Raw genomic sequence first — 13,273 nt, 5'->3', positions numbered from 1 at the left:
TCCAGTACTCTATCATACGTTCAGAGTGACAGAGAACCAAGTAGTACATCATAAAAGTACATCTCAGTCTACTAGTGCCTTGCTAGAAAAATGCTTGCTAGAATACTGGAAATTAGATTGAGTGAACATTAACTTAGTCTCCACCTAGCAATTAAACAGAAGCATTCTATCAACATGCATGGTGTGACTAAGAGCAATCTCACAACAATTTATGTTAAATATTAAATGCTCTCGAGAACTTCTCCTCTTGTTTTAGGATAAATAAAAAGTACCAGTGAAATCATATGGCACAAGGGAAAAGTAACCCTGCCCTGAAGACTCAGGAAGAAAATGCCCGTGAAAAAATGTTTCATTAAGGGAAACGGAAGAAAATTGTACAAAGCATTTGCTTTGCAATCTATGAAAAAGAAAGTCATGAGGAGAGAACAATTTGAGGTGAAAGGGAGGTAGTTAAGGATACACTGCCAGAAAATGAAAAATATAAAGTCAGAAATAAAATCTATATTGAAAGCAGTAGAGAGCAGAATTAACAGTACAGAAAGTCTCATCAATGATATGTAGGTTAAACCCTAGAAGTTCCTATCATAGAGAGAAAAATAAAACATTTCTAAAGGAGGAGATAATACATAAAGAAATATAAATGAAGACCCTATTTCACAAATTCCTGGGGGGGGGAAATACAGAACAAATGGAAATCTAAAGGAAGAAAATTACATAACCTTAGTGAGATATATAAAAGATTTGAATGTGCTGAGAGGCTTACCATGTTTCTGGATATAAAGACATGGAGATGTGAATTCAAAGGTATCATAGAAGAAAATATTCTTGAGTTGCCTAACACACCTGTTTATGCAGATTAAAGAGGCTCACATCCTAAGTTGATGAAAAATATTTTCAAACAGGCATATGAAGGAAATATTTTTGTAATTACAAGAGTAAAGAAAAAGTCCTCTAACCATTCTTTTTAGAACTATAAAAATTGTTTAATATTAGGTGCCATAATGTGTTGCATATGTCAAAAGAGAAAAAATAATAATTTCAATAGATTCTAAAAAGGCATTTGATAACATTCAATGCCCATATCTAGTTTTCCAAAAAGTCTTAAGAATAGTTATATGAGCATATGTCCTTTACATAACAAAGAATATTTTAAACCAAAATCCAACATCATAATGAAGCACTAGAGGTATTCTCTTTAAAATAAAGAACAAGACAAAAATATTTCCTGCTTTGTTCTAGATGTTTTCAACAATGCAACAGATGTGAAAGTAAAACAAGAAATATAATTATTGAAAAGGAAAAGACATTATTGAACATAATATGATTATTCACAAGCTATCAGTTTCTGACTTATTTAACCAAAGATACAGAAGTTAAGTGAAAGGATATGAGTATATTGAGAGTAGGAGTAGACGCAGCATCTATTTCCATATTCTTCTTAAGTTCTTTTTTCTCTATATGAGTGGGAGGCACCTGTTGGAGTAGAAAAGGGGGCCCATTTCTTGCTCTGCCCCTGCCCTCTTACACTGGGCTTACATTTCCATTTCAGAAGAAAGTACACCAACAATCCATGTGCTTCTGCCTAAGATAATATAAACATTCTCTTGGTTTTTGAAGTAAACTTAGCACTAGCAAGACCACATCCTCCTCAAGGTAGGGGGAGAAAGCAGTCAGTGCCCAGGAATTCCCAAACAGTATCTCTCTCTCCAGCTCTATAATGTTCCAGGAAGCTCATTTTCCTTAGAAAAACATCTCAAAAAATGACAAGATGCACAATAAATACGTAAAACTCCGTAGTTTTCTTATATGCTGTCAATAATTATTTAGAAGATATAATGAGGGAAAATTCCATTTACACTAGTGAACAAAATTATTACTAGGCCTAATCTTAAGAAGAAAAGCATGACTTTACAGGTACAAGAATAAAATTTACTGTGGAATAGGAAAGGAAATGTGAGTAAAAGAAGAGATAAGCATGTTTCTGGGAGGTAATAAATCATACAAGAAGTTATATCTTCTGAAATCAATGTTTTGATTCAGCTTTGCAAACACAATCCTAAAGTTCACTTGAAAGAACAAATACATGAGAATAAATAAAATTTGAAAACAAAAAATAAAGTGGAAGGACTTGCCCCACCAGATTAAAAAAGTAATCATAAAATTGCAATAAGTAAAGCAATGTAGTACTGGTGTGAGAATGATAGCCAGATCAGTAGGAAAGGAAGGACAGATGGGGCTGAAACAAAATCTTAGCATATATATGAAATACATGATAAAGGATGCACGGAAAATCAACAGAATGACCAAACTATCCAATGATTGGATGTGGGGAAGGTGATTAGCTACCTTGAAAAAATCAAGTTATGCCTAAATATGAATATTGTTTATTTTCTCCTGTATCCTTTTGAAATGTTTTATAATCATGGAGAAAAGTTATAAACAATATTTCTAGGGTATTCCACAGAAGCCCATCAATATAGGGATTAAAGCAATGAGAAAAGCTCTGGGGGAGGTCTGAGCTCTATTCCTGACTCTGCCTCTATCTAGTTGTGTAATAAGTTATTTCATCATCGAGTCATTTTTACTAGTCTTGAAGGATTTGAATTTTATTTTCTCCAATTTCCCATTCACGTCTAAAATTCCATGTTCTGAAGTATGAAAGTATCAAATCTAACTACCATGCAGAACAACATCTATGTAAGGGATTGTAGCATGAAATCTAGTGTCAGAGTGTCTGTTCCAGCCTTGGTTCCAACACTTACTAGCTATATGATCTTTGGGAAGTTTTTCATCCTCTCTGTATCTGTTTCCTCAATGAGAAATAAACTGAGAGTAATGATAGTACCTCATAGGTTTGTTGTGAGAAATAAAGCAATGCATGCAAGTGCATAAAATAATGCCTGGCCTATACTTGCTCGGTAATATTTTTTTTCAGATTGAGATGCCAGGATCATAATTCCACCACCACCCCACCCATCCACTCAAGCACAATGAAATCAAGGCCCTCTTCCTGACTCTTTTGAGATTCTGACACACATTGGTAGGAGAGGGATTCTGTGGTTAGGAGAAAAACTCCCCAGATAATTCTGATTCTCTGCCCTTTCCTTTTATTTCCAATCCTAAAGAAGCACTGTTAGGGTCTTTGAAATAGAGCAGCAGTTCCCAAAACTCTATAGCAGGTGAGTAACATTGGGCATTAGCATATTCAAGACTGATAAATTCAGTGGAATAAAAACTTAAGATTCTATTTCAATTTGTTTGATAGGTACAATGGGGGTAAATTTGATTTTTTTTTTCTCAACACATCAGTTAATATTCCCAGAACAGTTTTCCCTTAATTCAGCTTGGGAAGTGCTAGACAGAGTTTAAATGCATTTTAACACAAATTAAGTATGTACCAACACTATAATTTTATATCCAGAAGCTGATGAAAGTCTAGTTGAAGTTAAATTCTATTGAAATATTTCATTTTACAATTGTATTCATAAATGGCTATGGTCAGTTTTCTGCAATTTTTAATTAATCATAGGCCCTTTAAAGTCTAAGGGCCACAGTGCAAATTATCTACTATTGTCAAGTAGTTTTATTACTGCCTTTTTTTGGCCACTCTAGTACCTCAGTAAGGTGTTTTCTTAAAAATGAATGCATACTAAAAGTTTCCCCTAGAGTCTAAAATAAGATTTATACAGCCCTTTTAGTAACTAAAATATAAATTAAAAGATTTCTTGTTAAATTTCATCTTTGTTTTATGTCAACTGAAAGCAAAGTCAAAATCACTCATGGATGCTAATAATAAGTCTTAATTTTGCTTTAATCCCTTGCCAAGCATCTTCCACTTTTCCTGAAATACTTAGGCAGCCCTTAATGTGTCTTCACAAGTGCCCAGAGCAGGGACAGTTGTTCTTTGATGACAGCTTGGATCAAGGAGGGGGTCGTGTTTGACAGAGAACAGTTCCACAACCATAGTAACCCTTGACCCACAGTAACGGGAAATAGTAGGGACCTCCTCTCTCACCATTTGCCGGGTCACCACAACAGGTGATTCCATGGACCAAACTGGGTTAGTGGGAAAGTAGGCTTATACATTTGGTATGAAAAAGAGAAGACATAAATTTTCTAAATTGGTATGGAAAATCCTAGATCTGTGGCAGCAGAAAGGGAATAGAGTTTTTATAGCTATTGTCCTTCTGGCTAGGGTAGCAATTTCCTGGACAATTTCATATGTAACATGGTTTAGAGATAAGGAATAAGAAAGAATATAGAAACGTGAAGAATATGTTTCATTCACATATTGAGCAGCCAACCTTTAGAAATTTTCTTTCTTGTTCTCTCACTCTAATTGTCAAGTTGATAATTGAACTTCAGTGCCCAGGGGATGATTTTGATTTTTTTTTCCACAATGTATCTTAATATTTCCTGAACAGTTTTCCCTTAATAAGTTTGGAAAGTGAAGATTATTTGAAATAACAACTTGAAACTTTGGATTAGAAGCCAGTAAATCTGGAAAATGGAGACTTTCTCAGTGAATAGACAAGTCACTGAGCCAGCTATAAAATTAGGATAATTAAGCAATTTCTCCTATTTCTTAATTTCTTAGCCTTTGAGAAAGGAACTCATATTTAGGGAATTGTTTTGTCTGCTGGATTCTAATATTTATTTTAAATTAATTTCAGATTCTTTTAGTGACCACTATACTCACTTTGAAAGAGTTGTGAAGGCTCTTCTGATCAATGCTCTAGATGAATCTTTTCTGAGAACATTATATGGTAAGTTAATAATATGAATGGAAGAATCAAGGGTTTTTTTCCCCCAATTTTTAAACAGCCTCATTGTTCTATATGTATATATGTGTGTGTGTGTATAAACAAAACCACGGAGACCCAATCTTAAGGCCCTTCAGTTGTTCCCTCTAGTATCAACTACACCAAAAGTCCATTCACGTGAAAAACTTGTTAGTGTTTATTATTTGTGATATGTGAAAGTACAATAGAAATAGTTTCCCTGCCCTTTGAGAGTTCACAGTGAACTTGAGGATACAGGACATATACTAATTAAACAGCAGGGTAATTCAACACCCATGTGTTGTCCCAGCCTAAGCACTAAGCTCCTTGAATTTCACCAAAAGTTATATGCTTTTTTATGCTTTTGTGCCTCGTTGTTTCTCGTTAGAGTATAATCCCTTTCTACCTTAGATTTTCTAAGTGAGTATGAAATCATTTCCACTATGAAAGCTATCTGTGACCCATTCAAATAATATTTGTCACTCCCTCATTTGTGCTATCATTATCCTGAGTATGGTGGCACTGATGTATATGCACTTTTCATATATATTGAAAATGTATTTTTGCTTTCCTCCCTTTCAAGAGTGTGAGAAGAACCATACTTTCTATATACACACCCTTTGTATCTAGCACGGAATCTGGCTCTTAATAAAGACAATAAATATGTTGTGCTGAATGTCTACCAAAGTGCCAGAGTAAGATTTCATTCAGACTTTATTGAACAAATATTTGTTAAGTGCCTACTAAGGGCCAGGCATTATTTAAGGGCTAGGAATATGGCAATGACTATGATATGGAAGATTCTTGCCTCATGTTGCGTGAAGTCTAATGGGAGAGACAGCAATGAGTAAACAAATATATAACATGATTTCACCTAAGGGATTAATTCTTGAAAAATACAAAATAAGATAAGGAAATCAAGAGTGATAAAGGAAAGGAAACTCTCTGTTAGTTAGATTGGTCAAAGAAAGTCTCCCAAATGGTATCTTTTGAACAGAAACCTGAATGACGTGAGGGAGGAAGCAAAGCATGGATCTAGCAGAGAGCACAGCAAGTGTAAAGACCCTTAGAAAAGAGTAAGTTTGATGTGTTCAAGGAACAATTAGAGAGCCTGTGTGGCTCCTTCCTTTCCCTAATGCTCTGATGGAAGGATTTTCTTTAACTTCATTAACTTTTTAAAATTTAAAATGTTTCTAACCAACCAAGCAAGTTATCTTCTTAAAACTATGGGAAGAAATCTTTATGCAATTATTTAAATATTTTATACGGGCAAAGTGATTGTTTTTGTTGTTGTTGTTATTATTCCCCTGAACAGATGGCACCAGGCAAAAATCATATGCACAAGATATGTTGACATCTCTTCATTATTTGGATAACCGCTTTGTTCAGCCTCGTCTAGAGAACTTAGCCTCTAGAAGTCGTTGGAAAGAGCAATATAAGGTATACAGTTTTATTTGTTTTTGAATCTCTGGTCGCGGGATGGAGTGGGGTTGGAGTGGGAGACGTCCCCACTCCAGTCCTTCAATAACCAGTCACACTGAATAATCTTCTAAATTATTAACAATTTTCTTTGTTAAATAATCAGCTTGTTGTTTCTTATCTCTTCTAAAGGCTATAATTGTTTTAGTCTTTCACACTTGTTATATCTATCCAATAATTAAGTAGTCCTAAATGGTAACTTTAGAACATCTCTAAGGCTTAGCCCATCTGTTTAAATGAGGAGATTGTCTCACAGGATGTTAATTATTTCAGAAAAGAGAGTTTCATTGTTAAAAGGAGGTTGAGAAACAGTAGGGTTAACTTAACTGGAGGACTTTCAAGGAGCATTAATGTGTGAATTTATACTGTAAATCTTCAAGAGGGCAATGTAGAATATAATACTTTCCAAATTTGTGTTTTACTATGAGGCTTCTTTTCATGAAATACCTATTATTACCTTCTAGGATATTGGTTCCCGTAACTTAATTAGGGAAACACTGACCTATGTAGTCTTTGACATCCTTCTCCACCTTAAGATTTTGTAATTCTACCAATTTTGGGGAAACATCTTTTTAATTTATAAGAGATATTTGATTCCATGTTATCACCTAGATTTCTATTTTATGATCTCTAATAGTAGAGGCTGTACTATATGATTTTTAAGGCTTTTTTTCCTCCCTACTTCTAACATTCTAGCTTCTAATAATTAGCAAGAGGAAAATGACAAGATAGTAGAAGTTCAAGTTCCTTATAGTCCTTCTAGCACTTAAATCATTAGCTACTGTACCTCATTTATGTCAGGAGATTTGGCTTCATCCAAGGCCTGTTTAGCCTTGAATTACCTGATGATAAATTAGCCACAGATGGATTAGGTTTAAGGACAGTTATGGGATTATTAAAAAAAAAAAGAATTAAAAGACTTCAATTTGGAGGATAGCTTGAGTTTAGGGCCACCATATATATCTTTTTGACTTTGGGTGATTTTTTTAACGTTTGTAAATTCCAGTTTCTTCCTCAGATAGAGAAAATATTTACTTACTTTTAAGGTAAAGCACATAGCATAGCTCTTAGGATGTGGTATATATGTTTTTGTCTTTAATAGAAGGATAGCATATTGATCATTTAATTTTGCCAAGTAACTGATATGCAAAGTAAGGTATCTTATTTGATCTTTAGAGTAACCCCTCAAGGAATGTACTATTATTTCCTCCATTTTAGATATGAGAAAATTGTGACTCAGAAAAATTGAGTAACATAAGGTTACACAGCTAGTAATTAGCCAGGCCAATATTTGAACCTAGAAACCTTAGGTGTAGGGTTTTTCAGACTTCAAAGCCCATCCATTCTGTTATATCATGCTTTACCATACTATGGTAGGTTATGTTGAATTTGGATAACCCAATGTTGAAATAATAACTGTAATATACAAGAAAATATTAGCTTAAAAATTTAGAGACAGAGATGATTCAATACAATCTTGGTCAGGATAAGCTAGGTTATGCTGCAAAAAATAAATAATGTGACAAACAAAGTAAACCAACAACAAAAATCACAATAGCTTAACCTAACAAAGTTTATTTTTCACTTATATGTCCAGTGTGAGTCAATAAGGGTGCTGTTTATTGTAGTCACTCAGAGAACCAAGCTGATAGACCTTTCATTTCAGCATGTGCTTCTGTGAATACCAGAGAAGCAGGAAGGGAAGATGGTTAGTCATCTATTCACTCTGAATGTCAGCCTGTAAGTGACATGTGTCATGAAGTACCATGAAATATGAGAAACAGTAAAAAGTAGACAAAAGACAATGTCTTTGTGAATCATACAATGTAAAAAGGAAACTATATTGGGTACTTAATTACTGTCAGGCTGATAGAGAATGCAGTTTAGTGACCCTGCTAATATGCTTATTGTGTGCAGTTCAAATATTGTGGTAAACTGATCCACGCTACTAATTAGAACAGTAGTATCTAGCACAGTCCTAGAGAATAAGCAAAACTACTCAAGCACAAGTAATTTCACAGCTTAATAAAGCTTATTTATGAATACCAAATATTTTCTCAGTTTGTTTACTCATTGCTAACTCACCTATTAGACTGGCCATAGCAATAATGGCGACCTAGAAATCCTAGTTCAAACTTGTTTATTTTCCTAGTACTTTAGTAAGAAACCATAGGAGAATTAAATTATTTCTGGGATATTTTGTGGAAAATATAATTCATACAATGGAGACTGAATGTGATCTTGTTTTTTCTTAATTTTTTACTAACCTAAATGAATTTAATCATTTTATTATATTATTCTGAATTTTTTCTGCTCATTCTTTCCTATTTTAACTAATTATTACATCTGGAGATGAGAAGAGGGAAAAGAAGTAAATTAAAACCTGTGAAAAGCACTGCTTAATAGTAACAGAAGTTTGAGTGATATGAAACTAATTTTTTTCCTAATCTGGTTTCTTTTCATTTACTAGCCTAAATTATAAATTCACTTTTAAAATTTAAATCTATCTTGTGCTCAGTACTAAAGTAAGAAATACCAGTGTGTTTTGCTCTTACATCTTACCCTATCATTGTGATTTCTAACCTTGATTTTAATTTGGTTGGGCTCTTTTTATGTTTTATTTTATTGTTGTTTTTTTATCCTTTAAACCTTCATTGCATTTTGAAATTATTTTCAGGAGCGAGTAGAAAATTATTCTAATGTAAGTATCCATTTGAAGAATCCTGAGGACTGTTCCTGCCAGGCTTGTGGATTGCATCGCCACTGTAGATATTCGGTGCATTTATCAGGAAAGTTATATAACACCAGGACTATGGAAATAGATGATTTCATGTCACATGATAAACAGGTATTTTTTACCTTTATTTTAGTTCTCAACATTTAGAAATTTTCACTAAATAAGCCTGCACAAGTAACCCTAAGTTATTTTCACAAATGGAGAAAGCACCAGGAGAAGGGAAAAGAATACAAGGAAAGAGTGTGCAATTTTTGAATGTGAAAAATATGTGTTATGCAGCAGATTCACTCCAAATTTAGTCAGATACTGAAATCAGTGCATACTGTCTAAGTATATATCACCCAAACTGTGGGGGAGAGGGGAGAGGGTATAGGATGAGGATGAAAAGGGAGGTAACTGGGGCAGGGGAAGCAGAAGTCCTTTTGGAGTCCAAAGGAGAATTTGACCCCAATGGAAATTTTAGGGCAGATAATCTACCAAAGTGACAATCCACAGACAGAGAGGCCTATTCACCTCAATATGAGATTTGAAGGAAAATTGTGCTTCAGCCTAGACTACATCAGAAGTGTTTCAGAGCCTAGAGCAATCATCATATATTTAAGGTGCTGTTAATTTTGAATGAATAGACAAAACAGAAGAAAATGTTTGAAATATTTGAAGAAATGTATTTGATAAACAAGAGCAGAGCAATGTAATGTGAAGAAAGACAAAGTGCAAATGCTTACTACTTCTATTTTTAAATCTTTGTAAAACTGTTGCATTTATAAATGCAAACATATTAATATTGAGATCTTCCTCTGGCATTCCCTCCATGGATTCTGCATCCACTGATACAGAGGACTGACTGTGTATTTATTGAAAAAAATCCCTGTCTATGTGGACCTGTGCAGTTAAAACCCTAGTTGTTCAGGGGTTAACTGTACTATGTTTATATCTGCTGTTGGTTAAATCTGCAGAGAGGATTCCGCAGATATGGAGGCCCGACTGTGGGACTTGAGCATCTGCAGATTTTGGTATCAGGGAGGGCGGCTACTGAGGAGTGACTGTAGTTTTAGTTACAGCAGTCTTGGTTAGGGTACTGAGATGAGAGGTGTTGGACCACCAGGTTATGGTAGTCTGAGAGCATGGATGAGAAGGAAATCACCTAGAGGAAAAAGATGTGAAATCTGAAAGGCAGTTAGGAGGACTGAAAACAGTCAGGTTTTCAGTGTTGCCCAGAGTCTGTCCAGACTCCTCAAGATGCTTAAGAACCAGTGGGAAGAGGCAGTAATTTTGAGGCAAGTGGCAAGGTGTAATGCGTCCACGCAAAGAACAGGCCAAGAGGAAAAAGAATCCCTTGGCTCAGTCTATTGCACTAAATGTTCCTAGAGACCTAGGAACAAAAACCAAACTTCTTCCCATCCTTCCTCTTTCCTTGAGGATCTTTTTTCTTCCTTCTCCATACTTTAATTTCCTTAAGAAGCTGGCTGCTCCTCTGTATTTGAGGGCCTAGAGAAATACCTCGAAAAGCTACCTACAGTGAGCTGGATATTATAGATGTGCATAATGCATGTTTCATTATATTTCCTTGCTTTAATTTGTTAAACAGTGTTAATTTTACATGCTGTATCTAATAAATTACAAATCAGATTATTTCTATTGCCTTGCAATCACCATCTTCTGCTTTAGGAAAATTTGCTGACAGTTTTTACCTTTGTTTCCAGTTATATCTTTGGATATGTAGGGTACCGTAGTTCACACTAGTAACTGAGATAGTTATCTTCAGATTTATCAGTTCATAGAACTATGCTAACCCTGCACAGTGGATTAGTAATCATTTATATGTCACTTTGCTTATCTGCTTTAAGATAATCATCACAGAACTTATCATTTCTCTCTCTCTCTGGCAAGTTTTTTAATACTGTCTATCTCGTTAGACTAACGTCCTTCTTTTTTTCTTTTTTCTTTTGGCTGTGCCGTGTGGCTTGTGGGATCTTAGTTCCCTGACCAGGGATTGAACTTGGACCCTCGGCAGTGAAAGTGCCAAGTCCTAACCACTGGACCACCAGGGAATTCCCTAGAATAGTGTCCTTAATGTTTAGAAATGCAATTAGTTAATAAAAAGTACTCTCTAAATACATTTCTGGACATTTAAGGACACTTCTAACAGCATAGATTCATTTTACTTGTTTTTAGTACTTCATATAAATAGCATGCTACAATGTAAGCTGTGTTGTACTGTATACATTAATTCATAAGGTATAGTGGGCTATAACAATTCACTAAAATGGGTGAGGTGAAAGGAGAGGTCCGCTTGCAGTGTATGCAACTACTATATACATTTACTGTTTACATTTACTGTTTTCTATGAAGCCTTACTAACAATGGTTTAGGCTCTTCCATATAAAATGTGATCACATTTGGGAAAAAAATAGTGTGAGAATATTCTAAAGGTAATTTGGGGTTTATTGACCTCCATACGTGTAAGGTAGACACCAAGAGGGTAGGAATTAGAAATGGAAAGGAGTAAATTATAATGTTTAATATTTTCAGTGGATATTTTTATTTCATACAGAAAAAAATTAGAGATTTTTAAACACCTCTCCTTCCCTTTTATCCCAACTTAAAAATTCTATATAGATAAATTCCTCTTGTTTTGTGGAAATATAGAGTACAATGCAATAGAAGTAAAAAAAATCACATTATTCTTCCAGAACAACCATAGGAGACTTCTCCCACATAATCTGTTCTAATGGCAGAAATGGAGAGACTAGCCCTAGTGTCCACTGCAACTGTTGTGGTATCTTTTTACTCAAAGTGGGAGGTACTGGCAAGTGAACTGTAATTTATACGACTAGTTTGATGATAATGTTGCAATAGGAATGATACTTAGAGTGAGCAAGCAATGAACAATAATACCTGATTGTGTCTGATGATCTGAAAAACAGATTTTCCCAGAACATGAACAGAAATCTGAACATGATTTTCTTCAACTTTTGGGGATTTTAAGAAAGGTTGTAAGGTATCCCAGATACCATCTTTACAAGATGATGCATCAAACCTGACTCTTGCTGATCATCATATTTGACTTTCATTCATCTTTATCAGTATACTCTTGTATTGTGTATTGAACTCATCACCTGTGTGATCCCTACAGTGTGACTTCAGAAAAATGGTACAGTTATTATTTGCCAGAAAGAAGACAAGTTACATAGATCAATATTGTAACTATATCATTTGTACTGAATTCATGAAAACATAACCTATTATGCCTGTAGACACAGAGACAAATACATAATTTAGGAAGAAGTTTGTCTGTTTCCTCAGGTTACTCCATGAGAATAAGATTGGTCATGTTATAAAGTTTGGAGCCCTTTCTGATGCACTTTCTACAATGAGTGAAATAATGTAGACACGATTATATTTAATTTGGTCAGTGCAGGGATACTGTTTTCCTATTTTAGCTATAGGTGTGTATAACAAAGTATACATTCAAAACATTCTGAAAGAGAATGGGTGGTTGACTTCACAAGAATAGTATTCTTAATCATAGAACCCCAGAAGTCCATATAAACATAGAAATCAAAATTTTTGTAGTTTTCTAACAATAAAATACTGTGTTATAATTATATCAGACTCACTAATTCAGGAAACAAATAGGATAGACACAAAGTTATTTTTTACTTCGCAGAATATTTTAGAAAAAAAGTATTTAGTTAAAAACTACCAATTTTTAATATTGGTATGAGAGTTTGTTTCAGTTTACATGTTGTTTATAAGCTAGAAAATTATCATAATCCAGGCATTTTTACCTCAGTAACTGTATATACAATAGCTTGCATGCTTTTCTTGTTTTTGGGTGTGGCTGTCCTTTTCCTTATAAGCCATTTTTCTCCTCCTTCCCAAACTTGGCTGACTCTGTGTTTTAAAGACTTAGTTCACACATCACCTAGTTGAGGATTCTTCTCCTTTCTGGATTGGGTTAATTGTCCCTTCTCTGTACCTTGATTGCATCCCGGGCATAGCATTTGGCACATTGTTTTGTAATCATTTGTTTTTCTCCCAGGGCTGTAAATTCCCCTGATACAGGTGGTACATATTTCATTTCTGCATCTCCAGTGCTTAACTCAATACTTGAAACATAGCAGTTGCTCAGTTTTTATTAACTGGGTTATTTAAATAAAAGAAGGTAAAGGAATCATTGTATAAATTAAAAAAAAATTAAGCATTTATTGGATTCTACTTTTAAAGAAAATCTGAAAACTAGAAAGGCTGTACATTCATTACTATATCTTCA

General features: G+C 34.4%; 1 protein-coding gene across 6 annotated transcripts in view; it reads left to right on the top strand.

Moving 5' to 3' along the window:
• The window catches only part of CCDC82 (coiled-coil domain containing 82), a 29,376-nt gene that overhangs the window by 11,263 nt on the left and 4,840 nt on the right, over positions 1 to 13,273 (top strand). For all 6 annotated transcript variants that reach the window (XM_081240321.1, XM_081240322.1, XM_081240325.1 and 3 more), the window contains 3 exons: positions 4,674 to 4,766; positions 6,097 to 6,221; positions 8,938 to 9,108. In XM_081240321.1, coding sequence (XP_081096447.1) covers positions 4,674 to 4,766; positions 6,097 to 6,221; positions 8,938 to 9,108 — 389 coding nt within the window. The remainder of the gene's footprint in view (positions 1 to 4,673; positions 4,767 to 6,096; positions 6,222 to 8,937; positions 9,109 to 13,273) is intronic.

This window comes from Mesoplodon bidens, assembly GCF_964165515.1.
Source record: "Mesoplodon bidens genome assembly, chromosome: 7".
NCBI lineage: Eukaryota > Metazoa > Chordata > Mammalia > Artiodactyla > Ziphiidae > Mesoplodon > Mesoplodon bidens.
Note: the sequence above shows the minus strand (reverse complement) of the source record. Positions and strands in the feature narration are given on the sequence as shown.